Source organism: Myiozetetes cayanensis, unplaced genomic scaffold, assembly GCF_022539395.1.
Source record: "Myiozetetes cayanensis isolate MyiCay16 unplaced genomic scaffold, myiCay2020 scf1, whole genome shotgun sequence".
NCBI lineage: Eukaryota > Metazoa > Chordata > Aves > Passeriformes > Tyrannidae > Myiozetetes > Myiozetetes cayanensis.
This window is the reverse complement of record NW_026086604.1, coordinates 16,296,090-16,323,384: the sequence shown is the minus strand read 5'-3', so window position 1 is coordinate 16,323,384 and position 27,295 is coordinate 16,296,090. Positions and strand designations below refer to the sequence as shown.

General features: G+C 39.7%; 2 protein-coding genes and 1 long non-coding RNA gene across 5 annotated transcripts in view; 1 reads left to right on the top strand and 2 right to left on the bottom strand.

Moving 5' to 3' along the window:
* Nucleotides 1–11,960, bottom strand: part of NUDCD1 (NudC domain containing 1) — a 36,780-nt gene extending 24,820 nt beyond the window's left edge. Inside the window, exons 1-2 of the mRNA XM_050305759.1 lie at nt 11,797–11,960; nt 3,131–3,285 (exon numbers count right to left, since the gene is read on the bottom strand). Coding sequence (XP_050161716.1) covers nt 3,131–3,285; nt 11,797–11,914 — 273 coding nt within the window. The 5' untranslated portion in view covers nt 11,915–11,960. The remainder of the gene's footprint in view (nt 1–3,130; nt 3,286–11,796) is intronic.
* A 150-nt stretch (nt 11,961–12,110) lies between these two features.
* Nucleotides 12,111–18,091, top strand: ENY2 (ENY2 transcription and export complex 2 subunit). Of its 3 annotated transcripts, none has more exons than XM_050306011.1 (5): nt 12,111–12,209; nt 12,535–12,628; nt 14,325–14,395; nt 16,850–16,924; nt 17,834–18,091. In XM_050306011.1, the coding sequence occupies exons 2-5, from the start codon at nt 12,561–12,563 to the stop codon at nt 17,908–17,910; spliced, it is 291 nt and encodes a 96-aa protein (XP_050161968.1). In that variant the 5' UTR covers nt 12,111–12,209; nt 12,535–12,560; the 3' UTR covers nt 17,911–18,091. The 3 variants fall into 3 exon arrangements, with proteins under 3 accessions (XP_050161968.1, XP_050161981.1, XP_050161974.1); XM_050306024.1 differs by lacking the exon at nt 12,111–12,209 and adding an exon at nt 12,277–12,294; XM_050306017.1 differs by lacking the exon at nt 12,111–12,209 and adding an exon at nt 12,349–12,367.
* Nucleotides 18,092–19,885: 1,794 nt separating this feature from the next.
* LOC126635128 (uncharacterized) lies at nt 19,886–22,027 on the bottom strand. The gene is made up of 3 exons (XR_007627534.1): nt 21,881–22,027; nt 21,435–21,524; nt 19,886–21,239 (listed from the first exon to the last, which is right to left on the bottom strand). It is a non-coding gene; the product is annotated as an uncharacterized LOC126635128 (long non-coding RNA).
* Between the last annotated feature and the right edge of the window lie 5,268 nt (nt 22,028–27,295).

Genomic DNA, 27,295 nt, shown 5'->3' with positions numbered 1-27,295 from the left:
AGATGCAAAAAAAATGCCCAATCATAAAAACCCAACTCAGTAATCCTGTCACCACTCTACCCATTGGGTCTTTAAAGCAAAGTATCAATCAATGCTGCTTATTCAATGAAAGAAGTCCAACAGCTGCAACAGCAGAATGTTAAAGCTATTATACAGTATTTCCTGCCAAATTAGGGTAACAACTTCCTCAAGCTGGTGTAAAAAAAACCCACCTGAATACTCATCAACCAACACTGAAAAACTGCTTGTGTTGATCACTTTTCTTTTTTCAATCATGTGTGATTTTGAGCAAGTGGCAAGGTATTACATACACTTTTTGCCTTCACAGATGACATCTTTCTAAACACCTAAGTTGCATGGATAATTCATGCTTTATGGATAAGCAACACACTTACGTTAGAATCAAAATTGCAACAGAAATAAGACATAAAACTGGAAATAATGTGTTAGCCTATGTGTTCTTTCACTCTGGATTTAGGATGAACTTGTTACCCTGTTCAATCTTCTGTTTTAAAGAAGACTGAAATGAATTTTAATTGTAAGCTATACTTGGTCTAAACCTGTCTTACTTGTAATATACATTTGACTAATATATGGCCAGGCACATTTGCAATGTGACACCTTGTTGATGTTTCTGAACACACATTCCTTTTTATACATATGCAAACATGTTTCCTTTGCAAAACAGCACTGTATTGTGTATTAGGACACAAGATAGTGCCTGTTTATTTCACAGTTTAATCAGTTTTATTTCCCAGTTCAGGTGGAACTGAAACTTGTGACAAGATATTAATAAAGTGTCGTTATCTTGAAATTGGTTCTGGGGAAGAATATTTCTTACGTCAATTTACTGCCTGTTGTAAAATCCTTTATCTGCTAAGAAATAAATTTACACACACAGTACCCTCCTAATAAGGGAATGTGTCTGTGTCGTGCAGGAATGAGGGTTCTGCAGGGGTGGCCTCAGTGCGAAGGGGCCAGGGCTGTCCCACGCCACATACAGCCACTTCCAACTGGCTCCACGGGAGTCACCATTGGGCACAGCTGAGCCTGTCAGCCAAGACGGTGGTGGGGAGCAGAAGTTTGCCTGCAGCTGTCCCCCTACAGCCCACAGAAAACAAGAGTAAGGCAGATATTCATAAACCTCTGTGTCTTATTTTCTCCCCATCTCGTTGAACATGGGGAGCAAGAGAGTGCCTGGTGGATATCCAGCAGCAAGCCAAGGTTAACCAACCTCAAGGATAAAACATGAAAAATGAGACTGTGACAAGCCACTGCTCACAGGCGGCTTTCCCTGGCAAGTTCCTTTCTTTTAGATGTTCCTCCTAGGAATCCAGATAAGTTCAAAAGATTTGGAAGACGTCCTAGAAAATTATTTTGCCTCAGTAGGAGTCTGCCAAAGGCCCCAACTGCTTCTATATTCTACGAAAAGCAAAGGAACTATTTTGCAGCTTCAGTTCTCAGCCTATCATCCTCTGGAAAACTGTATTTCCTGAAAAATCTAAACCTACAATTTCAGCATTTTTATCACCTTAGTCCTGACCTAGTAATTCATGTCCTCAGAATCTTGCACAGACATATGCTCTCAAAAACTCACGCATTGCCCACAGGGTTACAAGTCAAATTCCCTGATAGCATGACAATGGGTATTTTTCTTTCCATATAGTCTTTTATTCCTTAGTGACCAAGCACTATAATTGTACATTCCAGAAACATAGTGTCCATAAAGCCATGTCATTTCCACTCTGGAATGAAGAATAACTCTGTAAAGGAAACTAAAGCACCATGGCTAAAAAGAAATACAAATTTTGACTACTTGAGTACCAACAGTATAAAAGTGGGAAACTCAAGTTTTTCAGACTTAGCTTAGCTTGCTTACACTATTTCAAGTTTCCCCAGGGTCACCAGGATCTTTTTGGTACCAAAAATGATGTCTAGATTAAGCTATTAGTCCTCAATGGCTTGCATTTCTAATTCTACTATGCTTCTTTCTCTCCTTATATCTACAATGACTGGATTTTCAAGTTAGCAAACAAACATCAAATAAATACAGCAACTAGAAAAGAGTGTCTACCATTTTCTTCAGCTTGCCATTTATGTCTACCTTCCCCAGAAAGGAAGCAGATCCAACACTATGTAGAAGCCTAGAAGAAAAGGGGCTAATGTGTGTGTCTCCAACACCGATAGCCAGGTGGCTGTTGGGCCAAGCTGTTGGTAATAACACGCTGTGAGAAAGAACAGGATGAAGAAGGTGGCCATACAGAGGTAGCACAGGACTTTTCTGGGACAAATATCCTTGTTCTAGCTCCTGGAGATAAGCATAGCACAGTACAGCACAACTGCAGGAACGAGAATGAGAAGTGGGTATGGACTATAGGGGGCAACTAAGATCACCGAAGACCCCTGAAGCCCTCCAGCCCATTTCCAGAAAGGTTGGGAAGAACAAACTGCACATGATAACTAAATTGCATAGAAAGTGAGTCACTTATTTTCAGGGAAGAGAAACCTATCCATAAAAAGGTATCCCTCACCAAGCCTGGGCAGCACCTCCAAGACCCTGGACATCCCCATTACCTTGATCAGTGCTGGAGCCAGGACTGGTGATTTCTTTTTCTCTTTTTCTTCCTTTCTGTCTCTCTCACCCTTCTTAATTCTCCTCTTCCTCTCTTCCCTCCTTCCTTCCCCTCTCCTTTTCTCTTCTTTTCACTCTGCTCCCTTGTCCAAAACCCACTTCTGTGTGATTACACTAGGAGATCAGGGACTAACATACCAATTTCCATGCCAAGTGTGTAATTCACTAAAATAACTTTGTAAGCTTTTGTGGACTCTCTGACTTTTGTTGTTCCTTTTGACCACAAACACTTTTAATTCCTGCATGCTCCCTTCCCCTTAGGGGTGGGACATCACACACTGTTGCAGTACTAACACAATGCTATTAACAAAAAGAAGTCAGAAATCTCACTTGAAATCCCTTCATCCTTCCTGCTGAAATGTATTTTTGCTGATCAACCTGCCTTCCTGGCAATAGCTTCCCCCAGTTTTTGCATTTGGATCCTATTAACCATATTTTCTCTCTCATCTACCCCCATCTATTCAAATTCAATGATTTAAAAAAAAAGTTTATTCTTACCAGAGTCACTGACAGATTCATAACCCTTCCAAACTGATCAACATAGTAGACATTATCCTGGTACCAGGAATCAAGGTGAAGATAATTATACATGCCAAAAGCACGCATGTGGTCAAGGGTATATTGATCATCACGAAGTTGCACTTCTGCTACAGCTGGGGGGAAAAGAAAAAGACTATTTTAACAATCACTTATTTACAACTTAATAAAAGTCAAACTAATAATTTAAAAATAATTATTCCATTTTCATTCCATAGGTCTGCTTTATTTGAAGAAAAATGCACTATGTATACACAGTTTAAAATTCCACCATAAAGTTAGAAGGAACATCATCCACTCTGAAGGCCACTGCAGTCATTGGCTTTGATGGTGTAACACCTATTCCCATTTACAGCCTATTGTGGTGGCTTCACCCTGGTTGGATGCCAGATGCCCACTGAAGTCATTCTATCATTTCCCTCCTCAGCTGGACGGGGAAAGGAAAATATAACATAAGGCTCATGGGTGAAGAGGAACACAGGGAAAGACTGCTCACCTATTACTGTTGCAGGCAAAACATACTCAACCTGGGGAAACAAGTTTAATTTACTACTATTAAGAGCAGGGTAATGAGAAATAAAACCAAATTTTAAAATACCTTCCTCCCCACCCCTCCTTTCTTTCCTGGCTCAATTTCATTCCCATTGGTCTCTCCCTCCTCTCCTCCAGTGGCACAGGGAGACAGGGAATGGAGGCAGCAGTCAGTTCATCACACCTCTCTGCTTCTTCCCCTACTCCAGCATGGGGTCCCTCCCACAGGCTGCAAATGGATCTCTGTTCCACCATGGACCTCCATGGGCTGCAGAGGCAGCCCCACCATGGTCTGCACCACAGGCTGCAGAGGGATCTCTGCTCTGGCACCTGGAGTGCCTCCTCCCCACTCCTTCCTCGCTGACCTTGGGGTGTGCAGAATTGTTTCACAGTCTCAGTCCTCTCTCTGGCTGTGGTTGTTCTTGAAAAGCAATTTTTACCCTTCTCAAATACATTATGCCAGAGGTGCCACCACCATGGCTGATGGGCTCATCCTTGGCCAGCAATGGGTCCATCCTGGAGCTGGCATTGGCTGTGCTGGACATGGGGGAAGCTTCCAGCAGCTTCTCACAGAAGCCACCCCTTGTAGCCCCCCGGCTACCAAAACCTTGCCACACAAACACAATACACCTATCCTGTCTCTTACCAGCATGTGTTGAATTTCAATTTATCAATAACCCTCACAAGATGAAACACCATATGCAACAACAATATAAAACCAACTTGTAAGTTTGTACATGGTTCATGTACAAACAAGGGTAAAAATTTTACAAGGGTAAAAATTCTGCTCAATAGTAACTTCATAAAATAGTAAGCAAAAGAAATATTCCATAAAACTAAGTGACTTTCATAGTCTTAATTTCTGAACCACGTTACGAACATTTGCAAGGCAAAAGGTTAAAACAGTACAAAGCAATAATAATTCACGGTAATTAAAAAAAAAAACAACAAAAAACCCCAAACAAACAAAACAAAACAAAAAAGGCAAAAAATCTCCTATGTCTCTAGCACACCCACTGAGGCTGAAATCTTCAGGAATGTCCAACATAACATCAAAATTTCAGGCTAAGTTTTTCTAATTGAAAGAGGCTGTAAAGAATGCCTGTTCACTAGAACAGTACCTTCTTCAAGGCAAGAAGTATTCCACCTACAGTCATCCACCTGAGTAAAACTTTTCCAAACAGAAAACCTCTACTCAACTAACAGTAATCAAAACTGGGTTACCTTCCAAAGACTAATCAGGTTTTTATTTAAATTATCTGCAGCTCTTTTATTCCTATTCCTCATTTACACAGAGATCAAGCAGCTGTAGTCCCAACATCTTAAAATACATTAGCAGAGGTCTAGTCCATCCTTCTGCAAATAGTCTCACATAGACCAGAACTCCATTTCACTCTCTACTAGTTATCCCAGGATCCTTAGCTTTCCTGCAGAAAACTTATCTTGAACTTCACACAAGCAAAATCCTTTAGAATGTTATAAATAAACTCTCTCAGTCCATGATGATTAGCACTCAAGCCCAGAGAATGGGGAAAGCATCTCAAGGCTAATTCCTTTCATAGCAACAGTTCACAGTTATTTTAATTCCTCATCATCCAACTTCTGTTCTCTTCTCTGCTCAAAAACAAAGTTAGGAAATATTTCCAGGATTTCACTTCCATCCCACCCTATAAGAGGGACCATTCACAATTCTGTGCAGCAGCACTCAGATTTCTTAGACTCTTCTATAGCACCCACTTAAAACCTACTGAAGCAGAAGTAGTTTACTCTACTCTGTCAGAACACCAATTACTGCAAAGAGCAGTTCATTTGGCAGTGCCATCAGTGCCACTGCACAGCTATCACAAACCCAACAATCAGACAGTCACTATATGGCTCAGAACTGACCCCATTAGAGACACTGGCTATTAACATAAAAGTGGTTTTAGGAAACTGTGCAAGATTATAATGCCTAATTAATAAAAAATCCAGTCATACTATACAAAATGCTTGCAAAATGACAGTATAATTAGCAATTAGTCTCCTAATCACTGTTGATATTTGCAAACCAGCAGTATTAATTCCACTCAGCTCCTATCATTATTCATATTCACCACACAGGAGGGATTTCCGTACTTTTGCATTTAATAAATTACTGTTCCACAAGCTATGGCCCTTCAGAACAAGACAGGATATCAACAAAGGGGTGAGAAGAAAGTACACCTGTCATAATGGCAAAGACTGCTACCCATTCCAATTTCTATTTTAACTAATTAGAATATTTTACAGTAAATTACACTGTAAGAAAATTTAGAAGAATATATTGTGAAAATGCTTTATAAAGCTGTTTATATAATCAAGCCTTATCGTAAAGATATTTTTCCCAACAGGACAAGAGATAACAAGACATGAACATGCTCTAAACAACTAAAGACCAAAAGAAATATAATCCAGGATAATTATTTTCAATGAAACCAAGAACATGGTTCACGTGTAGCTACATTAACTGATCTTCTGAAATTGGAATACACATGCGGAAACACAAAGATTTTTGGCACAAAACCCTAAAATTGTAAGACTTTCTTTCTCCACTTCTCCCTCCCCACTCCCCTAGATATTGTTGCTCATGTCAGAAATGCAACTAAAACACATACAAATAGTAAAACCAGTCCAAATTAAATGAATGGATAACTTTTCACAAAAATTCTGGGAACAATATACTATTTCTTAGCTTAGTGCAACGTAATGAACTTTATAAAAGCTGGAAGATAAATTTCCAGCCTGCAGTCCTAATAAGCCCTGAATAATACAGGGGGGTCAGGAACAGGAGATCCAAATCCCTTGTATTATTGCAGTTTGTAATTAACACCACATAAACAGGAGTCAGAAACTATACAATTCGTAGGTGATTTTAAACCGGGAAATCAAACAAATGAATACTGTCCTGTCATGAAACATTTCAAATAAGATTATCGACTGCTTTCACAAGGTATCACAGTTACATGTTGCTCTGTCAAGATTAAGCAATTAAAGTACTTATTCCATCCTCCATTTATTGAAACCCATACTGTGATCAAGTGAAATCTGTGCACAGCTGCCATCTGCTATCACATACAATGAGCTCAGATAGTTTATAGGAGATTCTACATTAGGATGAAGTTCATTCCTTCCTTTTTACAGCCTTTAAGGGTTCTTGATGGTCCTTGGAAAAAAGAAGAGAAAACCAACAGAGCTGAGTGCAAAAAAAAGTAAAGGACAAAACAAAGAAGAAGTTAAGAGTTTTACTGAAGTAAATTCAGAGAAAGATAAGGTAACATAAATGGAAAAGAAGAAATACTTCAGTCAGATCATCACCTTATTCAATCTCACATTTACACAGTTTTGCAGGTTTTTATTTGGTTTTCAATCAGGATTTTTTACTGATTTGTTGTTGCTTCATTTGGGGGAGTGTTTATTTTGTTTTAGGGTTTTTGTTTGGGTTTTTGGGGTGGGGTTTTTTGTTGTTTGTTTTTTAAGAGTCAGACTAATTAACTCACTAGCTTCAGCTGTTTGGGTTCAACTAAAAAGCAGCAGTCAGTGGCAGCTACTCAACAGAATGATACATGGGCTCTTTCAAATTTCTGATAAATACACTAATAACTGATAACTGCACTACTAAAACCCAGAAACAATAATTCATATTGTGTCACATCAGAAAAAAAAATATACAGAATATACAAATTAAATCTCAGCTTTCAATATTATTTCCCAACAACCCTAGCTAGGTGGGATATTTCGGACAAAGAAAATCATGCTGCTTTTCTCAAATTCTGTTTATCTCCAGTTCCATTCTTTAAAAAAGTCATTTGACTCAAGACAGTTCAAAGATAATTAAGCACAGATTTTCACTCACAATGCCTTTACTTAAAAGCAAAAGCACTAAATACAAAGCAATTCAAAGCAATCAACAGAAATAGTAACACATTCCTAACTTAAATGCTATAATAAACTCCCAAACTGGGTATTATAGTAATTATTTCTCTGCACTGCAAAAACACTCCCAACATTCTCTGAATGAAGAATGCTATCAGGAACTTATACTTTAAATGAATAGAGAAGTCTTACATCTGCCATGAAACACACCCCCACAACCATAGACCCTCCATTTTTAGACGTTTTACTGAATATACCAAAGCAACTTTACAATACAGTAAAAGATGCAAAATAATTATATCAGCATATTTTGTGGCATGGAATATACGCTTGCATGTCATGCCTGGTTTTGCAATGCCACCCAGTGGAAGCAATTTTGTATTTCATACACACTGATCTACTGGTGGAAGAGATAGTTTATTTTCTAGTATCAGCATTCAAAGATCCTTCTAACCCTGCATTAATGTTTGCTCTTTAAATTTAAAAAAATATGTTTTTATTGTTATTGCCAGCGTCATCTCACTGCTGTTGTTGAGTAAAAGTACAAGGCTTGTTTAATCTACTGCAATAAGTATGTTAATAGACAAAAGAAAAAGAAAAATACCGTTTAATGAACACGTGGATTGCTGAAAACAAGCATGGACTGACAGACACCTTGTAATGAACTGGCTTTGCCTGACGAAATTACTCACACAGGTGTGAATTTAACAAGATCCAAAAACTAGCAAGGCCTTTGTTAAAGTATCACTATAGCAATGCCTCGATTTAAAAGCTGACTTGTGCCAGCTGCAAGAACCATCTTCTTTAACAGCAGGTCCAAGGCAGAACCTGCCTCTACATTATCTTTTTTTCCCCCTCAAGAAATGAAAGTACAACACAACAGATACACACATGCCTGACACAAACCTTTATGAACTACAGCAGTAAATGTCTGCAAGAGCTCACAATTTCTTACTATTTCCCATACATTAAAGACTTTTTTCTATATTTAATTTTTCAAATGAAAATGGAATATTAAAATATCCAAGTCTTTGAAACATATCAGTGCCTTTTGCTCCATAAAAATTCATTACAAAGCTCAATGCAAAGAAAATGTTTGAAAATAAGTTATGGAAATAAACTAAAAAAAAGGCAAGAGATATACAAAATTTAGGATGAAGAGTTAGGAATTAAAGGTATAATAGTGCAGGACCCACTACTAGTTGAAATACGTTACCAGGATGAGAGATGAGACAAGAAATGACTGTGACAATTTAGAATTAACTAGGGCAGAATAGGTAGGAGTAAGGAAGAAATAAAAGAACATGCAAATCATAGTGTTTAAAAGGGAAGGAAAGGTATCAGAATTCCCCCATTCTTCTTCTCTGTGACCACACATTTTAAGAAATTCACTAGAAAATTGCCTTCTACCACAGATTAAATAAATAAATAATTTTTAAAAATTTATTTCTGTGTCAGTTGCACACCTGACAAGAGCAAATTCCTGTCAACCACAGTTTGACAGTTGAAGGCAAATTAGAACTGAATACTAAGTTGAACACAATGGTCAGAAAATGAAGCTCACCATAGTCCACACGAGCATGACAATCACCACAAGTGCCACACAGTACCACATTCTGCTATCTACCTGCTCCAGTGGTAGAAGCCTGCATCAATTCCATGTGGAAAAGTTTTTTTATTTTATCTTATACCTAGCAGTGAAATTAATAAATATAGATAAATATAAAAACACAGATACATATATTGACAAAGAAGATTGATACTCTAAAACTTAATAAGTAAGTTTGTAATAACACTGCATAAATACTTCAACTACAGCTGAGACAAAACTCAATTCTACTTAAGAAGGAGTACCTATTTCTATTTATTGTCATGTATTTCAAGTACTCTAAACTTCACATATTCATCTTACTGCCACAAAATCTGGGATGCCACACAGGCAGAACTTCAAATTTCAGGTCCTTTGAGACAAACACTCACAAAGTATTTTCCTGGAAAACAAACAAAAAATTCAACAGCCTTTTTACATTAATCTTCCAGCCTTTTAACAATAATCTTCCATATTTTTTCAAACAGTTGTGAATAAAATCAGAAATAATCATGCTGATAAGTGTTCCTAAACATTTGACATTTCTTTTAGCTATTGTATTCAGTCTCACTTTGAGGAAATCCAATCAAACTCTTCACACAGTGACAATTATTAATTTAATAGCCCACAAACTACAATGTTCTTCATCATGTTCCAGAGGCTTTGAATCTGTTCACAAATGCGCTGGAAAGTAGAAATTCTTGGCCTTCTCACACAGTATTAGTTTCTTCTCACATGCAGTACTTTGAAAAAGCCACAGCCTCCACATTATTCATGGTCTCTACAACTCAGCCCATTGTTCCTGTACAACATAAACCCCAAGTTTTGGAAGGATGCTTGCAATTTAACACATATGTAGACCATTGACACAAAGTTCAGGTACAGAACCCCTCTGCACTGCGAAGAAACTGCCTTGAAAGAGGCAAAAGAAAACCATCAAGGAGGAAGAGGCAACCAGAAGGCCTAAGAGTAGGCTGAAAACAAAACATCTGGAAGACAGTTGTGTATTTCCTGCTACTAATTTCCAAACACAACAACAACAAAAGCTTTCCACTGTCCAGAGGACCTATATCTGTACCTATATATACATACACACACAGAGAACAAAGTGCGTTAACATTAATGAGTCTGTAGGACAGACAAGTAAGTTTAGACTGAAACAAGTCAGAGTTTTTGTGCTGTGGGAAATGGGGAAGGAAAAGAATACAGTCACAGATACCAATCCTCTATCACATCAGTTACTGTAACTATTATTTAAAATGTCAGAATGAACAAGAACTGAGTAGATCCACCTGTCCATTAGCAACTCCATTGATTGTGTATTATAATGAAACCTCTCATCCTCACACTTTAGAACAGGTGCACAACTGACTATCCAAGAACCACAAAGCTTGTTTGACCATAGGCAGAATATCAAATAAGGGATAAACTAAGAGACTGCACCTATGTACATCATTGCCACCTTTGACACAACTGTAGCACGCCTCCACACAACTGTATTTGGACTCTGAAAGGCGACACCTAAATCAGTCTCACAGTAAAATTGTCAAAATATGTAATAAAAAAGTTACTTATTAGATTTTCCACTCCTACCACAGACAGGACGACCTCAGCTTGTTCACTTGTCCTTCAATACACAATTTACCTACAAGTTCCATCTTACTGCTGACAACTCAGCATGGTAAACATACCTTTCTGGTCCACTACTCATACAATGTTTTCAACAAAGAACTAAAGTACCATATAATGGGTAACTCTGTAGACAGGTTTATTGCTCAGTAAATATACAGAGACACCAATTAGTATATTATGTTCTCAGCATGATTAAAAAAAACAGAAAGAAAACTAATTTATCCACCTTACAAAAGACCTAAATTTCACGAATCAATAAACGCAGAGTGCTGAGAGATTTCAGGGGACGTGTTGTAGGCACATACTCAACAGGACTTAGCATTAATGTACTCCTCAGTGAATTAGCCTATTAGTGGAGCAGCATCTCAAATACTGCTGATGCTTGGCAGAGAAAGCAGGGCATGGAATGCATAGCCTGAGGATCAACCTCTGAACTGTGGGCAGAGTAAGAAAGACAAACAGCTAATTTGCTGAATTTTGTGTAACATATTAATTTCACATGTATTTATCTAAATCACACATTCTCCGTTCACACTCCCCTCTGAACTCCCTGAGGTGGTTATCAGCCTCAGCTCGTCTGCACAAACCAAGATCAGATTTAGCTCAAGGCTTTCCTTACCCATTTAGAAACTAAGCCCAAACTTCCAGGGGCAGAGAGGTGCGAGGCAGAGATCTGACAGAGACCTCGGCCCACCAAGAGCCCACCCGAGGCTGAGGGGGAGAAGGGACGCCACTGCCAAACCGCAGCCACTGATACCCAGAGAAGCCGATGGGTCCCCTGAGCGCCCACGGGGCTCCGGCGGGCTGGGCTGTCCCCGCTCGGGGCACCTGCACCCAGGGCCGCTGCTGGGCCGCGCCGCACCGCTGGGGGAGCAAGGGAACGGCGGGCGGATCGGGCCTCCCGCGCTGCCCAAGGGATGCCCGGCGGGATCAGCTCCCAGATGGATCAGCCCCGCGCCGCACCCGCCCCGCATCCACTGCTCACCCGCGTCCAGCCCCAGTTGGTAGCAGGCCAGCGGCTCCAGCGACAGCTTGTACCCCTCGAACTTGGGGTCCAGGAGCAGGCGCTTGGCCTGCAGGGAGCAGTGGGCGGCGCCCGCCATCCCGTAGCTCCAGGAAAACTTCGGGAAGCGCCACCAAGTCCGCGGAGCTGCGGGAAACGCGTGGGAGCCGCCGCCGAGCTCCACGGGAAGGGGGTGCGCGGGCGCCGCGGGGCACACTGGGAGTCGTAGTTCAGGCCCGGCGGCGGCCGCCAGCCCGGGGCGCACCGGGAGCTGTAGTCGCCGAGCCCGGACTACATTTCCCGGCGGTGCCCGCGCGGCAGGGGCGGGTGGCCCGCTGTGTGTGTGACCCGCCCGCTCCGCCTCCTGCGGCCCCGGAGCGGCGGCGCTGCGGAGGGTGAGGGGGGAGCGCGGTGGGACCGGGCCCTGCCCCGCTCCCAGCCCCGCTCCGGGCGCCGCGGGGGCACCGCCGGGCGGGAGAGGCACCGGGAGGGCGCGCCGGGCTGCGGGGAGGCCGCGCCCGGCGACGGGGGCCGCGCCCGTGCGGGCGGCCCGGTGAGCTGGGGCTGCCGGGGGAGCTCCTTGCCCTGAGCTGGGCACACACATTGACCGCGGGGGGGTCAGTGGGGACAGAGCGGCGTGTCATTCTGCCTCGGTGACTTCTTTGTGTTGTGTGAGTGACACCAGCGCTTGTCGAAACTCCTTCTCTGCCCTCTCTGCAGGTTTGTGGAAAACCCAGATTTCCAAAATGAATAAAGATGCCCAGATGAGAGCAACCATTAACCAAAAGCTGATAGAAACCGGAGAGCGGGAACGGTAAGTTGGCATCCTACTCCGTGCCAGTGAGAGACTTTAAATACATCAAACGTGAGCTACACCTAGAAGTAGAGATTAAGTAAACTTAACTCTAAATTCTTCAAATGCCACCACATGAAAGTCTTAGGTATTATATAAAGCCATTTAAAAATGCCTTTTGAACAGTTTCATTTTAGTCTTACACTTGAAAAGAGATGCCGGGGAAGTAAAGGATAGGGTAGTTGGCTTATGAACACTTTCTCTTATTCTGGTATTTTGTGTTGAAATGGCCTTGGTTCATATAAAAATCACCATTGTTACTTCCTGATAAAAAGAACGAGACAAAACTTTCCTTTTTGCTTTACAGTTTTTCTTGTGTTTCTCTATCTTCTGATGTAAGGGAAAGAAACATATGGTAGAACACATACAACAGCACTTCTGTAAGTCGTTGTAGAGATCCCAATAAAGGCAAACAAGCAAATTGAGCAATGTAATGTGGCAGTCAGTTCTTGGCCTTTTGTTGTCTCTTCCCTCTGTTTTATTTGCGTTGTATTTACATCTTATTAGCATGCTTACGACATTTCCCTCCTCATTGTTTCACTGTGCTTGTAACCCCATGCACCAAAAGCTCTGTTTCCTTCATTTTTCAAAGGCTTGTATGAGGAGTTTTTTCTCTGGGTCATGGTGTAGCCCTGTACCTGGTGTAACCTTTTGCAGCCTGACGTGGTATCTGTGCTTCACTTCTTTCCTGTTTGTGACCATCCCCTTGGAGATTGCACAGAGCTTCAGCAGAGCAGGCAATTTCTTGAAATGGTATTGGGATCTATTTTATCCTAATTTAAGAGTAAGAAAAATTTTAACAGAGTGTCAAAAGCTGTATTACAAATAGGCTTTGTGAGAGCTGTACTGTGATCAGAGGCAGAGCATTCGGAATTTCTTTAATTAAGAAATATCCAGGAGCAGTCAATTTCACCTGTATTTTTACTCTGCTTTTTGTCATCACTTCATCTGCCCTCTACACAACTCACTGAATAAAAGGGATTAGACCTGTACAGTTCAGCATCTTGCTGCAATCCTTTCATTCATAAAACTAGGGTTTTGCCAAGATTTTTAGGATGATACAAGATAAGCAGGATTGCTAACTGATGGAATAAAGGGTAAAGATATTAAAGCTTATTTTATCATAGTTTGTTTTCATTTTCCCTTCTGATTTTTAATATTAATTTACACTTTTTTAGCTAGCTTTCAATATTTTTTGGTATATGGAGGTAATGTGTAACTGGGGAAAGAAATCTGCAGTTGGAGACAGTCGTGCAGAATTCTCTTCAGAAGAGGGGGATAAGGTTTTATTTATTTTGAATACCTGGTTTCAAGTGAATTACTCCCAACTTTGGAAGTTAGCATACATCTGCTATTAGAGTAGACTCAAGCAGTTCAAGTGATTCAAGGACTTCTACCCCTTTGCTGTGGCTGCAGCATCAATACTGCCTGAAGAAATGCTGTGAATTAGCTCCTGAGCCACCCAGTCTTCATAGTCCAGTGTGGTAAACTGAAATTGGTCCTCATTCGGTTTAGGATTCATGTGCTGTTCAGCCATTTCTGCTGCTGGCCTGGGAGTTCTTTGGTAGTAATTGTAGGCTTAACTTTCACACTGAAGCATATTTAAGCTGTCAGGCGTGTTTGCTGTTCCTAACAAGTTTGTATATTGTCTTAACAGCCTTAAAGAGTTGCTGAGAGCCAAATTAATTGAATGCGGCTGGAAGGATCAGTTGAAGGCACATTGCAAAGGTAACTGTGGTCAAGTAATTAATATCCTTTGTAGTCAACTGAGATGAAGGCTGCACTGCCTAACAGTCAATTTAAATGAAATCTGGGAAAGCGGAAAGTATCCCTGGCAGTTAGTTTTCCATGCAAGAAAGCATTTTACTATCTTGGCAAAAAAAGTCTTGGAAGAACTCTGATCTGAACCTTATTAAGCTTCTGAGACAAGGGTAGAAATTGATTCCCTAAATATTCATGATGATACAGCTTTTTTTTTTTTTTTTTTGAGAAAGATGAAGAAGGATTGAGTAAATACAGTGGTTTGCAGCTTAGAAACTCTGAACTTACTGAACTTGCAACTTACAGAACTTTGTCCACACACAGGAGAGAAAGAAGTGCATTTGAACTCTTTTTGAATACAATTCTTGAAAATAAAGTGATCTGCTTAGAGGAGGGAAAACAAGCAGATGAACCTCTAAGTACCCAAGTCTTTAGTTTTGAGTTAAGTGTTTAGCATTACTACAATTTACTGATTTGTAAATCGTATGAAACTGTTATACATATAGTATTTAAGCATCCAGGAATATTACCATGTGATGAAATTTACTTAAAGCAAATAAAAATCCCTTGAGATTTCACTTTAATTCTGATTTGGTCTATTGTGCCTGGAAATTCAATAGTTTGTTACAAAGTTGTTTGGTTTTTTTTTCTGTAGGGCTGTGTTAAATTGTTTTCATAGGTTCAGCAGAGGAGGCTGAAATTATTCATGCTTGCAGTCATCTGGCTGATGCCACTGCCAGAGATTATCCATTTCAGTAGTACAGATAATGGAAGGGATGTTTATTTGCTTTCTCAGCTATATGCTTTACACTCTGCTATAGTAAAGAAATGTAAAATTATTTTGCTTACATTAGTACTTTGAACTGTAACTGCAGCTGCTGAGACTGGAAAAATATAAATTAATTTGTCTGCATTAAGAGCCTTATAACCTCCAAAAGAAAGGACAGAGAGACGTGGAGCTCCTGGAGTGGGTCCAGCAGAGGGTGACAAAGATGATTAAGGGATTGGAGCATCTCTTTCATGAGGAAAGGCTGAGTGAGCTGGGCCTGTTCAGCCTTGAGAAGAGATAACTCAGAAGGGACCTTATCAATATTTATAAGTATCAGAAGGGACAGTCTCAAGAGGATGGATCCAGGCTCTTCTCGGTGATGCCAAGCAATAGGACAAGAGGGAACAGGCAGAAACTGATGCACAGGAAGTTCCACCTGAACACGAGGAAGAACTTCCTTCCTGTGTGGGTGACCGTGCACTGGAACAGATTGCCCAGAGAGGTTCTGGAGTCTCCCTTACTGGAGATACTCAAGAACTGTCTGAACACAATCCTGTGCCATGTGCTCTAGGATGGCCCTGCTTGAGCAGGGAGGCTGGACCAGGTGACCCAACGTGGTCCCTTCCAACCTTAAACATTCTGTTATCGGGGGAGGTTGTGGGGTTTATTTGGTTTGTTGTTGTTTGTTGTTTTTTTTTTTCTTTTCCAGTTCCTTTGTTGTGATGAGGGTTTCGTTGGTTTTCTTTGGCTGTTTTTTTGTTTTTGGTTTTTTTGGTTTTTTGTGTTTTTTTTGTAGCTTATTCTAGAGCTTCTTGCCATTATGGATTAGGACCAACAACTGAGCAATCCAGGATTAATTTCAGGGAATTCAGCCAAGAAAAGGAGTTTACAGATAGTTCATATGATGTCAGTTCAGAAAACATATTTAGTGTCTTGGGGACAATCAATCCTAGGTACTGACATATAGTTAAAAACATGTTTAAATAATATTTTAGGTTCATGCTACTGAATTGAGATTATTTCTCAGCTTTGACTTCTGCATTCTTCAGTAATGTGCAAGGCACTATAAGTAGAAAATTGTTTAAATACTGATGTGTATTAATCATATACTATATCTTAATCATTACTGTTATTTTGCTATAGTTGTATTCCTTTCTTTCAGAGATACTTTTCAACTTTGCTGAAATACAGAGACATGTTGTTTAAACCAGACAGGAAGAGTAGTAGCACTGTCCGTGCTGTCCCTTTTTGTATGTTCCCAAGTCTTTTTCCAGTTGCATCTTTCTCACTATTATGTAAATAATGTATTCTAAGAGATAAACAGCCACCTTGTGCTACAACACTCCAGCAATAGGCACATCTGGTAATGCTCAGATGAGATAAAACTTTGTAATGTTTGTTTTTAAAATATGAGCTGAACAAGATGCATCAGAAGAGACAAGTTCCCATCCTTAAACCTATGGATGAATGAGAGACTAATCCAGTGTAAAATGCAGTAGGTACTGAGTTATTAACCTACATTTAGGTCATTTGCTACTTCATATTCTCTGACGACATATGCATGCAGGTTTTGTATCCTAATCAGTGGCACAGGTTTTGTCTTCTAATTAATGGATTAAAAGACTTAAAATGTTGATCTTGGTTTTCCCTAGATGTCATTAAAGAGAAAGGATTAGAGCATGTTACTGTTGATGATTTGGTGGCAGAAATCACTCCCAAAGGCAGAGGTAAGGAAATACATACATAGATGTGGTAGTACATCAATAAACATAACCGCCTCTATTTCATTAATGTTTTGAAAGCAACATTATGAAATTGCCTGTGTTGGATTCAAGGAAAAATGTTAGTAGCTTAATATTAACAACAAATAAAACATGTGAATAGGTATTGTGTAACAGTCATTCAAACTCTGTAATGAGCTGTGTGCATAGACTACTTTGCAGGTCACATTATTTAGTCGTGTCTGTATTCATCTTTATAATTGACTTAATAGTCCCAAGAAAAGTTGGAGTATGCAGCACAGATGTTTTAAAGTTAATGATCCTTTAAGATGGAAAATCTGGACTAACAGCTTTAGTGTAATGGGAATGGGAAGAGTAAAGGACCTAGCATACAGATAGAGGAAGAAATGGAGTCACTTAAGGAAACTGCAGTCTTCTTTATGTTGTCGTTCTTGGGCTCTCTAATAAACTTTGATGTTAGTGGGAGAAACATCATTCAGTTTTAAATAAAAATAGACCTTCAAAATAACTTGCTGGAGACTTTTACTCTGAGGTCATGGCTGAAATTTTTGGTTTTAAATTTGTGAAGAAGAAAGGATAATCACATTTGTTGTGGTGATTATATCCTGTTTACTGTTCAATAATCCTTTCCCTCAAGCTTTCCTATTTTCTGTACTATGACTAGGCAGAAAAACCTACCAGTAACAACAGTGTTCTCAACAGACCTCAATTTTAGCCTATTTTTAATGGGAGAAATATAGATGTGCTATATGAAAATCAAGTCGTTTCAGTTACTCAATATATTAACAGAATTGTGAGAACAAACAAAGGATCGACTTTGCTGTTGTGAAAGTTTGGTATTGGCATATGTTTGTTTTGTATTTTTGACTCTTTGCCACCTTATTTGTGTTTCAGCCTTGGTACCAGACAGTGTAAAGAAAGAGCTCTTGCAAAGAATAAGAACCTTCCTTGCTCAGCATGCCAGTCTTTAACTTCGACATTCATCTGGGTTACAGTGTTTCTGTTTCTGTATTGCGTCAGTCACGTCAGGATTGGAATGCAGTTTACATACTTAAGGATGGAAAATTTTTGTATGACAAACTGAAATTTCTTTGCACTGCATTGATTTCTTAAACTTGGTGTTATTTTAATAAAAAATTTTGTGGATTTACAGTTCTAAGGTTCTTCTGTCAGTGCACTGTAATGTGGTATCACCTGTTCCAGTTTTTAACAATCCGTAATTTTATACATTTGTGAAACCTTGCTCAGATTTTCAAAAAAGGACCACAGTTAACAAGTATGGTGACTAGAAGTGTGGAAGTGAGTAAAAATTGTGGGAAATGGAATATGACCTACTACTAAGCATTTCTTTTCTGATGAAGAAGTTAAGACTACTTGAAAGTGTTGGTGATGTGCCTCTCGGTAACATTTTTCTAGAGAAGGAGTTGTTTGAAGGCTCTGACTTGCGTTACAAATGTTTACTCAGCAACTCATAAGAGGTTGAATTCTTCTTCAAAAAAAGGCAGTTGTATCTTGCATCAGTAATTCTCTTCACAATTACTTTAATTAAAGAGTCACTATTCTAATCCGCAACAACTACAGTTTTCTAGCTTTACCCATCTTACTGGTAATTTTTATTTATTGGCTCTTTAGGAGAGTTCAATAATTTGCCAACATAAGTCTCTTAACATGATGCATTTTAAATTCTTATACCCAGAACTGTAACATCTGCCAGGTCTATATATATCTGCAAAGATAAAGCTGATGAATACAGAGGGTCAAGAAAGGGACTTTGAAGTGAGAACATTTAATTTTTTCCAGCTTCAATTTGAGGTATTTGACTATGACATAGAGGAGAAGTATAAGCAGAAACTGAATGAGGAATTGGATACTGTTGTGTCTCGGTGGCTATTGTGAAAAATTAATTGACTCAAATATCCATGCTCCTAACTAGAAGAATGCTCTAAAAACTGCCATTTAGAAAGTCATTGCTGTGGCAGGGGGCTGTGCCCGTCCCGTCGTTGCTGGGAGTCCCTGCCGAGGAGCCGCTCGGGGGCACCCGCGCCCCACTCGTGGGGAGGGCGGTGGCTGCTCCCCCTCCGCTCTCCAGTCCCTCCCAATCCCAGAACAATAACTGGTACAGAGCCACGTGTGTGCTGCCCGCGCTGGAGGCGGGCTGTGCTCAGCCGAGAGCAGCGCCTGCACTGGGCAGGGGCCAAACAGCAGCGGCAGGATGTCTGTGCCAGGCTGAGGATGCTCCAGAGTCTGCTCAAACTGGGGAACAGCTGGGAAAGAAGAGTCTGGCAATGGCCAAAGGTGAAATTTGGCACTAGATAGGAGTCTGTATAACCAGGGCACTATCAACATCAATGGAACAGGATGTAATTGGTCATGAACACCTTGTGTCAGCTCAAAACTAATATCACAGGAGCCAGGATCAGCAATCTGCTGCAGATATTCCTCCTGACAACACAGGCTGTATTGTTTTAAATCTATCTTCATGTCAGTTTGAGCATACTCGCTGTTATGTCACTATCTCTATGCTGATAAATAATGGTGGGTGTCAGAAATAAGAAAGTTCTTTCACTTAGAGGTCTGCCTTGGTTTTGAAAACGTTTTTTTGCATTTAATTATGTTTCATGGGTTAACCCCAGCTGCAACTCGGCCCCACACAGCTGCTTGCTCACTCCCCGCTCGGTGGGATGGGGCAGAGAGTCAGAAGAGTAAGCGAGAAAACTCATGGATTGAGATAAAGACAGTTAAACAGGTAAGGCAAAAGCCATGCACACAAACAAAGCAAAACAAGGAATTCATTCACTACTTCCCATTGGCAGTCACGTGTTCAGCTCTGTCCGGGAATGTGGGGCTCCCAAGATACTCTGGAAGACAAATGCCATCACTCCAAACATTCCTCCCTTTCTTCTTCCCCCAGCTTAATGCGTTGAGCTTGTCATCATATGGTCTGGGATGTCCCTGTGGGCGGTTGGGGTCAGCTGTCTCAGCTGTGTCCCCTCCCAGCTCCCTGTGCAACCCCAGCCCCCTTGCTGGTGGGGTGGGGTGAAAAGGAGAAGAGGCCTTGGCTTTGTGTAAACTGCTCAGGGATAACAAAAACACCCCTATATTAACACTGTTTTCAGCACAAATCCAAAACACAGCCACGTAATAGCTACTATGAAGAAAATTAACTCTATCCCAGTCAAAACCAGCACAGTATGCTAATTCAGTGTTTGACTGCAACTTCATTTGCTACAAGTATGTTGTCTGAATTGCATATATGTAAATTTATTCTGAGTTCTTCATTCTATACTTGATTTACCCAATGCTAGTAATTGATGGAGTACAGAATGTTTCTTCACATATCTAGCAGAATACATGCTAGTTGAGTTTTTTATGTATGTAAAAGCTGTAAAATACCATCCATATTCTTACTCTTGTTCTTAGAATTCTTTGTTGATATAATATATTGCATAGGATTTTAAAAGTCTTTGCTTGATGAATGGCTGCAGCATGTCATGGACACACAGTAACTTGCTCCAGAGTTTCCACTTGATTTCCTTCACAGTGGTGGGAGAGGATGAGATTTAAGGTATTCATACAGTGAACTGTGGAAAGCTTGTTTTCTGATTAGTAAACATTTGAGATTCCACCTAGAACATGACAGTTGAAGTGCAATTGCTGTAAGTGCAGTGTAGTTCTCTCCAGGCAGCTCATACTTGGCACAGAATAAGGACTGAACGCTGTATAAATTTTCAGAAAATTGTGCTGACCAATCTGCAGTTAAAGGCTTGACAAATAGCTCTTTCACTGGCTTCCAAAAATAAGCTGTAAAGTTCTGCCCAGAGCAGCTTTAAATGCAAAAGTGTTCAGAGACACAGAAAGAAGAGGAGAGAGTGACTGCCTTCCAGAGATACACCAGTGGCTCCTGTCTCAGGGTAACACTGGCTGTTCTCTGATGCAAGCAGCCCAGCGCCATGTGTTCCCCACATAAGTTCTGTTAATCACACCAGTACAGCCTCCATTCAGTAGCTAGGCAAAAACCATGTTGGACAACATGTGCAGACCCAAATTGGACTGGACTGTGCTGGTCAGAGTTATCTTGATGGATCTTCTAAGAATGAAGTTAGATTGGGAGTGATATCAGCAATGGGAGGTGGTTTCTTTTTAACTACAGGTTTATTCTCAGATGCATACAGTGGCTTGTTCTGCAAACTGTTCTCTGCAGAGCCTCAGTTTCTGCTTATTTGTTTGAGTATTGAAAACAGTAACATTCAGGAGGCAGTCAGAACACTGTCCTGCTGAGGTTTTGAGTCTTTTTCACACACTGAAAAATAAGATGATCTGTCTTGGTAAAGATTCCATACCCTGTAGCATATACAGACACATAGATGCATTAACTGATTTTTTTTCAAAATGTCAGCATTTTCAATGTCATTAAATACATTGATTCCTTACAGAGGCATACAGCACACAGAACTAGGTAGCCAAGAAGTGACAACTCAGGACTCATATGAATTACCTCGGCTGTGGGCATATACATCTTTTAGCTGGCAGCCCAGTGTATATACAGTCTAGTAGCTCATTTAGCTCAGTTTTTCTGTAGGCAAGTCTGCAAAAAAATAAAACCAGTTTGTAAATAGACAATGAAATAATGGGTTGGATAACAGCTAGAGTAAATTGGTATAGTTCTGGATGCACATTAATCCAAATTCTATGTGACAGTGAATTGAATAGTTCTACTGCTGTCAATGAAAGGCCAATAGAAAAAAGTTAGCTCAGTCTCTCCCTTGGTTAGGCCCTGAGGGTTATGAAGCGCACAATGAACTGAAATTGGTTAGATTCTAATTTGTTTGATAATTACTTTCCCATGAGTACTTCTCCATATTGACATTGTCCAGCCAAAAAAATGTTACAAAGCAGCGACATCACCAAGAAATTCTGTTGGCATGTCAAAATTACACTCACATCTTTGATAGATCATTGTGATTTTGCCATCACAGGTTTTCCAGTTGTTTTTTTGGGGTTATTTCTCTCCTTTTTTCCCAGTTATTCTTCATTTTTGTTTACTGCTGTAATGTTTCAGTATGGACCTTCACCACTTGGAGAACAAGTACATCTGAAATCTGTCCAAATCCAGTAAGAGTCCATTAGTGTCATTACAAAATATTTGCTGCTTCTCATTTCTCACTGGAGGGTCCTTTGGGGTGACAGCTCTGCACTACCTTGCCCATGTTCTCATCTTATGGAATACATTTAATTGTAGTGGCACCTTTACAGTTTGGCTTTAACTTACTTAGTGATTGAGTTTTCATTGGAGCAATGAAAATATCCAGTACTTCTATCTGCTGCATTTCTTTGGCTTTATTTAAATTTCTAAGTATTTGCAATTGAAATCAGAGTTGTGTTCTACTTGGCCTGTTTTTTCTCAAGTATTCAATTTCTAAAAGAAACAGCTGTGGCTGCAGAGCCAAATGTGTAATGACTGGAGCTCAAAATGAGAAAAAATAAATTCCTTTCCTCATAAATAATTTATACTTCACCACTTTAGTGTAATAAATAGGTTCATCAGCATTCTGCTTGGAATGATCAAAGGCCTAATCTCACTTCAGTGTATTTCACATTTACCATTGTGCTTTCCACCTGAACAATACTATTCTTAAAACTGTTCTTTTTGCTTACCTTATAACTAGTGAAGTGATTTAGTAGCAGATCATAAAAATTTCTCTCTAAGAAATCCCTGCTGATTTCTCTTTGTTGGAGTCACTAGGAAAGGGGTATCCATCCTTTCAGTCATTGATCCCAGGGTAAAGTATAAAGTTGCTGCTGATAAAATCTGCATCTGGCAGCCAGTGGATGAATACTGACAAGGGCAGAGCAACCTGGCCTCTTCTGCTGGCTGGCTCTGTTCCACTGCCTGTGTACAAAGTCAGTGTAGTGTTGGGCTTTTGCATCTAGTGCACAGGGCAAAAGCAACACAATTCTCTGGAAAGCAATGACACTGGAAATCATAGTGAAAAAATACTTTGCTTCCATGGGATCTTTGAATACAACATTGATTTAGCTTTGCATGCTGCACTGGTGAGTCTGACACTCATAATGCACAACTCACAATTTTGAAAGGGCTACCACTTTGAGGGCTAGCACTGCTAGCTAAGCCTTAAAAATCTCCCAGTATTACTCTCTTGAAAAGAAAGATGATACAAAATATGGTTGTGATGTGTCATAATCTCCTCAGGGAGAAAAACGGAAACAAAAGGGCACTTTAACAGAGAATGGCATAAAGAGTAGCTGGAAATAGAAGTCAGACAAATTCAAATTTAAAAGTACAGCTGCTTCATCGCTAGAACAAACCATAAAGAAATATGGTGGATCCTTCATTTTTCAGTGCTTTCCTGAGTACAACATGCCTTTATGGAAGAACTGCTGTAGTTCAGATTTAATCAAACTTTCTGGAAATAACCGTACTTGCCTATGCATGCTCCCTGGAGCTGGCAGCAGTTGCTCAGTTTCTTCCAGCAGAGAAAGGAAAACCAGAATACTTTCCATAAGAAGAAATGTTGCTTTAGTTGAACACAAGCAGAAGTTGTTGGCCCAAATACTGGTGTACCTGGGTGGAATGTAATGCCCTTAGAAGCTACAGTGAAAGAGACAGTAACAGTTAAGCATTACAAAATCTTGTTTCATAACTTGGATTGGAAAATGCTCCTCTACAGTCAATGTTTTGTTAACTTTTTCATGCACATTTCATTCTGAGATAAGACTCTGTCCAAATCCTGGATCAATTTGCTCATATTGAGTTGTTCAGATTACATTTCAAAATACCTGTTGACACATATTTTGTAGGAGGTGTTTCATCAAATAGTCAATGGACAGAAGAGGACTGTTCTTCCTTTGTTGAATAAAGATCAGAAAGAGTGTGATCTAAGCACTGTTTCTGTCTACTGACTGCTGTAATGATAAAGATAACTTAAAATGCTTCACCATCATAAAGTGAACAGAAAAACTTGATAATGAAGGAGAAAATGCATTTCTTTCCCTTCATCATAACTCTTCTTTGATTGCTGTCTCCCCTAGACTGTATACACATGAAGTTACAGAGCTATATTCAAAACGAGTTTCTGGTTTTTTCCCCCATCAAAACTGGGATTTAGATTTCCCAATCCAAATTTTACTGAGACAATAAAGTTTGTTTGAGGATGGTAGTGATTTTAGTCAGATTTGGGAACTCAACATTTCCAATAGCCACTTGGTCTTGATACATAGGTGTATGTATAAGAACCTAAGTTTTGAGGCTATAACATAGGTCTTTTTTTCAGAATTGATTTGTTTTTTAAATGGGAAAAGGGAGGATTTTTTTATATTAAGTCCTTTTCTTAACTTTAGAACAATTATTCTTGAAATTAGACAGTTAGATCTGGCAAAGGGCATGAATAAAAGAAACTCATTTTTTACCAATAACTAGAAATTGTTCTAACAAATGCTGAGGTATGAAGAAACAAAGAACAGTTTCATTATTCTCTCCCCTCAAAAAACAAACATACAAACCAACAAAAAAAAAATAAGTCAAAAAACAAACATACAAACCAACAAAAAAAAATTAGGAAGAAAATCCTTTGCCTTCCTAAATGCATTTGCCAACAGAACTTCATGACCTTGCGTTTCCATGCTATGCACTCTCTCTCGTTTCCCTAAATGCATATCATATACACAGAGGCATGAACACACAAGCGTATCCATGTAGATAACTACTTTTATAAAGCAACATGCTAGATACTCAAGTATTTAGAGGATTTGAATTCAAATTCTAACACACTGCCTAAGACACAGCTTCTAATAACTTGAACTTATGTAATTTTTTTTCCTTACTAAGAAACACATGAAAGGCCACGTGTGTGAGTCAAGCAAGATTACTTAATAGCTGCATGCAACAGGATGGAAAGGAAGATTTCCTATTTAGTAATGAAGTGATAAATTAGCTGTATAAAAAAGAGGTCCCATTATCCTCTGCCTAATTTGTAGTTAAGCAATATAAGGAATATTGCAGGGACAAGGAAAACTGTGTTCTGGTACATATTCCCAGCATTCTCTATATTAACTCACCAACAATAAATACAAGAACACCCTAGGAAGGAGAAGTCAATGCTGTCAGCAGAGAGAGGAACCCAAATAATCTCCCCAGGAAATTTCTCAGCATCAGAGAAATCACAGCATCAGGTTAAAATCACACATTCTTCATCACCTCTAAGTTCTTTACAGCACTGAACAAACCAACCAGACTGTTTCAGCCTGAGGTGGGTATTCTTCGAGGCTGACTGGGAGTTCTGCCCCACAGAAGGTCCTGTCAGCTGTCTGGGCTCCAGAGTGAAGGTCAGTGTCTTGCAGAGAGATGATTAAAGGAAGCAGAACGTTGAATCATTCTCAGGGGAGCAACAAAATTGCCCACTCCAGCAGAGGACCAAACCTGCACACTCTCCTCTGAGCTCAGGGAGATCTGGGCAGTCAAAGCTGCTCTTTGGGCTCCTTGGCTGCTGCTTCCAAAAAAACTACTTGAGGTGTGCTCCTTTTCAATTTTGAACATGATTTTTTATATAGTATATGCTTGATAACAGTTAGTTGGTTGAATTTTTCTACAAAGGCCTCTCACCAAGATCACTGGTTTGGAAATTTCCTCTACAAGCCACATCAAGCCTTAGTGGGAATAAGGGAAGGAATTTAAGGTATGCTGGCAGAGGCAGCAGAGAGTAGAGGTTCAGCCAGGAAAATCTTTAGAGAGGAAAGAGGCTTTCATGAATACTTGACTACTTATTTGGGAAAGGGGTCATATTTTCTACAGGCTAGGATACATACTTGCCCACAGTTAGGCAAACTCTTTGGACAGTGCTTAGATATCACACAAAACAGGTGCTCAGAAATACTAGAAAGGAATGGAAAATGTGTCTAACAATGGAACCACCTCTTCTCATCTAGAGTTTCAAGATGACAAAATTTCAAAGAGCAGAATATGAATTTGTAACAGCAGTATAGAAAACTACTTCTGGATTTTATAGTAAGAACCTGTAATTTTTCTGTGGTTAGAGCTAAGAAAACTCTACTTTGACCAGAATCAAACACTTATTGAAGGTAAAATTTCTTCTGCAAATGTAAAACTTGAGTTACTACACAATTCAACAGGACTGTAATTGAGGAAAGGTACCCTTAGTTAAAAAATTATTTATAGCTTTAATAAAAGACTTAAGAGCGAGAGAGCACACAAGTAAATGAAGTGCATATCCCGTAGGAGGGAGAATTCATATTGAAAGAGAACGTATCCCTTTTACAGACAGAATGAGGTTATTAAATAGAAACATGAATGTATCAGGATGATGGAACCATCAACCTTTGAAATGATGGAAATTGCTTTAGATATAAAAGAAGTGACACTAACAAACCTGTAAATTGTCAGATGTGATTTAATATGTTTAAGCCTTAATAACTGTAAAAGAAAAGCATTAATTTAAAAAAATAGTTCCCTTAAAAGCTTGATTAGTTTACTGTAGCAGAACTGCATTTGATGTGGCAATGAAATATCTACAATCCAAAGGAATCCAAGTTTAAAACTTCAGAGCTGAGGGTTAATGAAATTTTTAAACAAAGAAATATTTATTCCTGTGAACATTTCTTTTATAAATTATGTCTATATTATTACTAATTTTGAAATTGCATAATTACGTTTTTAAGAAGACAGTTATTTTTCATTAGCGGTCTGCCAATTTCCAGGATTTTTTCATTAATCCAACAGCCACACATAGGTCTGTTGTGCACTTAGGAGGATGGTGTGGGGGAACCACTCTGACAGTTTTTATATTAACTGTGGGTGTTTATATGCATATGTTAAAATGCTTCCTTCTCACTGTGGCATATTCCGTTTTGAGTATATAGATGGTAGTGACACAATCTGAATGTGTTTTCAAAAGAAATGGAACTGTCTATCTTCATAACCTGACCTTTCTCAGTGTGTCATGCTAGCAGTTTTGTTTTTCTGTGTGACTGCAGAGGAAGATTATTTTCCAGTTTTGGCTTTAGAGAGAAAGCTATACTGAGAGATGGAGCTCTGGTACACACATGCTTTTGAAATGATCTTAAAACCAGAGTTTCTCTTATTGAAGGCAGGTTCTGCAGGGGTAGGGGTGTCAATCCCACACAAGTAACATGGAGGAAGCGCTTGAGCTTGGCCACAACTGTGCCCTGACTTGCTAGGGACTCCACTGATCTTAAACCAGGACACTGACTCCTGCCTCGTCCTCAGATCTGCTCATCACCAGAATCCTTCCCTGCAGTCAGGGCTCCAAGCAGCCCCCAGACTGCCCTGCTCCTGTCCTGGCTGACGAGGTCCTGGCCCCA

Bases quoted from the DNA above. Each gene is read 5' to 3' on its own strand.
- ENY2 (XM_050306011.1), top strand. From the start codon at position 12,561: ATGAATAAAGATGCCCAGATGAGAGCAACCATTAACCAAAAGCTGATA. The intron at 12,629-14,324 runs GTAAGTTGGCAT...TTGTCTTAACAG, and splicing joins GAAACCGGAGAGCGGGAACG to CCTTAAAGAGTTGCTGAGAG. The intron at 16,925-17,833 runs GTAAGGAAATAC...TTTGTGTTTCAG, and splicing joins AATCACTCCCAAAGGCAGAG to CCTTGGTACCAGACAGTGTA.